Source organism: Coregonus clupeaformis, chromosome 8 (assembly GCF_020615455.1).
Source record: "Coregonus clupeaformis isolate EN_2021a chromosome 8, ASM2061545v1, whole genome shotgun sequence".
In the NCBI taxonomy this organism is placed as follows: domain Eukaryota; kingdom Metazoa; phylum Chordata; class Actinopteri; order Salmoniformes; family Salmonidae; genus Coregonus; species Coregonus clupeaformis.
In genome coordinates, this window is record NC_059199.1 from 15276273 (window position 1) to 15280919 (window position 4647).

Below are 4647 nucleotides of genomic sequence, written 5' to 3' on the forward strand. Positions count from 1 at the left end.
TAACACCTGAGAGTGCATGACTGATTGGACACCCCAGCCTAATATAACCAATATAACATGACAACCGTTCTCTTAGGAGGTAATCTATCAGGAGGATCCTCCTCAATTGGTCTCCTTACAGAGAACCCTGCAGTATTCCTAGAACACTTGTCTGATTGAGAAAGTACTACTTCTGCCATGACATCATCATAAAAGGCCCCTCCCCCTGAGCCCATAGATATAGTATAGATGGTGCTAGGTTACACATGACATGAGATGCTTAACTCTGAGAGTTCAAATAGATTTCTCATTAGCAGTTCTTTGTGGTTTGTAACTGATTTCAGATAACTATATATATCAGAGTAAGTTTATAAAGAACTGGTTTGCTGTGACTGCAAGCTGTCAGTAGGGATTATGAACAACAGTAACAGAATGTGGAAACAACAGACTGACACCAGATAGACATCTGAAAACACAGAGACACAGAGAGCAGGGTAGAGGGTCCTGTGTGTACAAGGCCAGCAGGCTGACCAACGCCAGATATGGCCTCGTACTTAGAGCAGACCGCAAGTACCTGTGAACTTGTTAGCTGTGTGTGGGTGGATGTGAGTGTCATGCGATCAACACGTCTAAAAGAAGGTCAAGACATTTTAGAGGAGATATGACTTGAAAAATAGGTTTGTTGCCTTACTTATGCAAAGACTCACTGGAACTCAATTACAAAACTACACACTCAAACACATGAGTCATTGTCTTCATCATACAGATCACTCTGTCCTGTTTCATTTTGAGTGATTGTTGCTCCTTGTTACTAAGTTACACTTTATTATAACTATGTTGAGGTTAGTAGTAATGATGACTGCCTGGCTTTTTAGGTGGTTGCTACTTAAAGCAACTGGAAATTATTTCTAACATGTTATAGATGTGTAATAAGCATTTAATAACTATATTACATTGTTATAGATTCTTCATAGCCACACATTGTCTTTTTTGGCATTTACTTGACTGCTATTTCGGCTAGACACATGAACTATCACAGAAAAGCAAGTTGTCAATGATACTTCATCAAATTAGTGAACATTTTTTAACATTTTGACAACTACATGTTGCTGCCAACTCTGTTGAGGCAGTTAGGGGACTTCATGTACACTGCTGCTCCCGGTTGAAAAAAGAAATGGATTGCAGTCCTACAAGGTGCACTTATACATATTCACATTTTGTCAATAGGTTGTGAAAACTGCTCAGTTACAATGTGAACATTGTCATATTTGAAATCAGTCTCTCAACTATATCAATTCTGTTCAAAGTATATTCAGCTAAGAAGTTTATTTTTAGTTCAGTCTTTTCTTATGGAGAGAGAGAGAGTTGTGCTTTTAGTGACATGGATGTTTGTGGTTTTGGTGGTGTGTGAAAAGAGAGTGTAGGGTGAGGACTGACGGTCATTGCTGTGTCACGCCCTGACCCAGGGGACTCTTAAATGTTGAGTCAGGGTGTGTATATTCTTTGTGGTGTTTTCTATGTTTTGATCATATTATGTGTAGATCTATGTTGGCAGTGTGGTTCCCAATCAGAGGCAGCTGTAGCTCGTTGTCTCTGATTGGGGATCATATCGGGCAGCCTATTGGCACTAGTGGGTTGTGGGATTTTGTTCCGTGTAAGGTATGTTGTGTGTAGCTACCTTGGACTTCACGTTTCGTTTAGTTTGTTGTTTTTGTCGTTGTGTTTATTTGGTTTAATAAACATGTACGTATATCACGCTGCGCTTGGTCTGACCCATCATTAGACGAACGTGACATGCTGGGGGGTTAGAGTTGAGTTTACGTGAGTGGAAAATCTATTTAGGAAGTCAGAACACCACAGAGAGCTGTGAAACAAGATACAGCTAAAATAAGACACTTTAACAGGCTAAAACACTAGCAATAGATACATATTTACAGTTATTATGCAGTCAACCATCTTCTTTACATTGAGCATAGGCTTGATTTGGTTGTTACACACACTGAATATGTGGGTTAAAGCGTTGTAGAAATGTAAGGACAGAGAAAAATATGAATGAAAATCAAACAATACCTCATATGAAAGCAGTTGAATGTTTTATTTGTTCAAAAATTGAACAACAGTATCAATGTAAAGGAGCTTGACAAAATACAAGTAATTGTACCTTACAATGTAAAAGCCACAGTCATACATACAGTGTAGAGAACACAATAAATCAATGCAAGTTATTAAAGAGGAAAAGTTGACATTTCAGTCCATGTTTTGGCGTCTCACCCCAGAGTACACAGTGTCTCTCTCCATGGCGCTCCTTTGTCTCCCGGCCTTCGGTTTCTGGTGGATGACGTTCAGAGCGGCGTAATGGAGAGTATCAGGCTCTTGATCCTGAGAGGAATAGCAAAAAATGAAAATCAAAATATTTGGTAGCAGGTGGTTTAGTGGTTAAGAGCGTTGTGCCAGTAACCGAAAGGTCACTGGTTCTAATCCCCAGGCCCGACTAGGTGAAAAAAAAATATATATATAATAATAATAATATCTGTCGGTGCCCTTGAGCAAGGCACTTAACCCTAATTGCTCCTGTAAGTCGCTCTGGATAAGAATGTCTGCTAAATGACAAAAAATAAAATAAAATATGTTCTTAAAAAAATATTAGTCTAAGTATTGCGGTATTGTGAAACAACCCTTCTAATAAAATGCATATTTTCATATTTTGATTGAAGGAAAAATACATTGATTCTGCAACAGCTAACCAAGTGTTAGGTCAGGTTACCTGGTTATCATGACTGGGGACTGCAGGAGCACTTGGCTGAGGGTGCGTTCCTTTTAATCAAACACAATAATCAATATAATCAACATCATCATCATACAACGAAGAGCCTTTATGACCAACTTTGACCAAAACATGTAAAATAATGTTACTGTCCCAACAATTGATAAGCATACTGTATAATGCACAATAATATTGCTTACATGTGCACTTGCTCATCTTGTAAAAAAACACAAGTAAGGACAATGATGAGGATGACACACAGACCCAATACGCTTCAGGAAGTACATGAAAGGAAGATGGTCCTCCTTACAACCATCTGTGAAATATCAAATAGGAATAGAGACACTGAGGGATAAAGCCGTGACAATGTTTAAGACACCAACAAGACTTCAGCCTGATCTGAGTCATACTTTCTTCTCTCATGTACAAAGATATCTGAAGGATATAGGAAAACAAAAGTATCTGAATGATATAGAAAAAACAAAGGTATTTGAATGATACCTTGCCTACAATCTAAAGAACTTTGATTATATAGATTTTAATATAACTGAATGTCAGAAGTATCACTTACGGTCAATGTCCAGCTTGGTCCCGTTCCCAAACAGTATCTCCCCACATGAGGCCACAGCACAGTAGTAAGTCCCAGCATCAGAGAGGTTGAGGTTCCTCTTGGGGAGATTGTAGACACAGCTCTGTGTAGGAGACCCAACCTCAGGGCTGTTCTCACACTGATCACCCCTGTCTCCATGGGTATAAATTATTCCTGGATGGGATTCTCCTGAGCCATGTCTGAACCAATAGACACTGTGTTGTCCTACACAGGTCTCAATGTGTATTGTACAGTTCAGAGTCACAGAGTCTCCTGGCTGGACTGACTCAAACACTGGCTGCTGGAGCACAGACATGCTGTTGGACTCTGAACCTGAAGAGAGTTAAAACTAAAGTAAAACTAAGTGGGTGAAAAATATGAAAAGCCATGTATTCATCACAAGCATTTGATGAAGCAGTTGTAGGAACATATCAACATACAGGGCCACACAATTTGAAATTGAAGAAGCAAATGTTTAGTTATCTTTGACAATTAAAACAGTTCCCTCTCCAAATGCTCATAGATGGCTGTAGTGGAACAATAGTATGTAGCTGAGTCCCCTGGCTCTGTCTTGGATATGGTCAAGTTACAGCTGTCGTCTCTTCTCCTCACACCCAAACGTTTGGTCTCAGTAAATTCCTTGATAAAGTTGTTGGAATAATAATTATCTTGGCCAACATAAAGAGATGATGCCATGTGGAGGGGTTTCTGTCCAACACTCTGCTTGAACCAATCAAACCTGCTCACTGACTCATCTGGACAAAGGCAAGTGGAGAGTCACAGTGCCTCCCAGCTCAGTAACCATCACAGGGTCTGGTTGGATTACGTTTGGTTTGGTAAAAGCACAAACTGTCAAAGCAAACAAACAAAATGGATCAAAGACAAAGACATGGATAGACATTTCTACCCATTACAGACAGAACATCCAGTTCACTTATCATATTCAAACTACATACTACAAATGATTAAAAAAGGAACTCAATTCAAACGTCTTACACTTACCCAAGTTGATGTAAAACAAAAATACCTCTCTATTCATCAATGTAACATTAGTCCCTTCTGCACTGTATAGTGTGTGGGTCTGTCAGTGGAACACTTTATATGCACCTTATATATGAAGGCACTTTACATGTAGCCGTCATACAGTAGGAGGGAACACTGAAACAAGAGATTTTATTGGCTGACTACAATCTTAGATGTGTGTCCTCTAGCTTACCATAGTTTGAGCTTCCGGGTGCTTTTTAGAAGACATTATATAAATCAAGTCAGAGTTACTGGATCAAGGCAATCAAATATTGGCTTGATATGGTTGCTT

General features: G+C 39.2%; 1 gene segment (V, D, J or C); it reads right to left on the reverse strand.

The window, feature by feature from the left end:
- Positions 1–2955: 2955 nt before the first annotated feature.
- LOC123491435 lies at positions 2956–3816 on the reverse strand. The segment is given in 3 exon segments: positions 2956–2959; positions 3008–3059; positions 3315–3816. Coding segments are annotated over 3 exon segments (390 nt in total).
- Between the last annotated feature and the right edge of the window lie 831 nt (positions 3817–4647).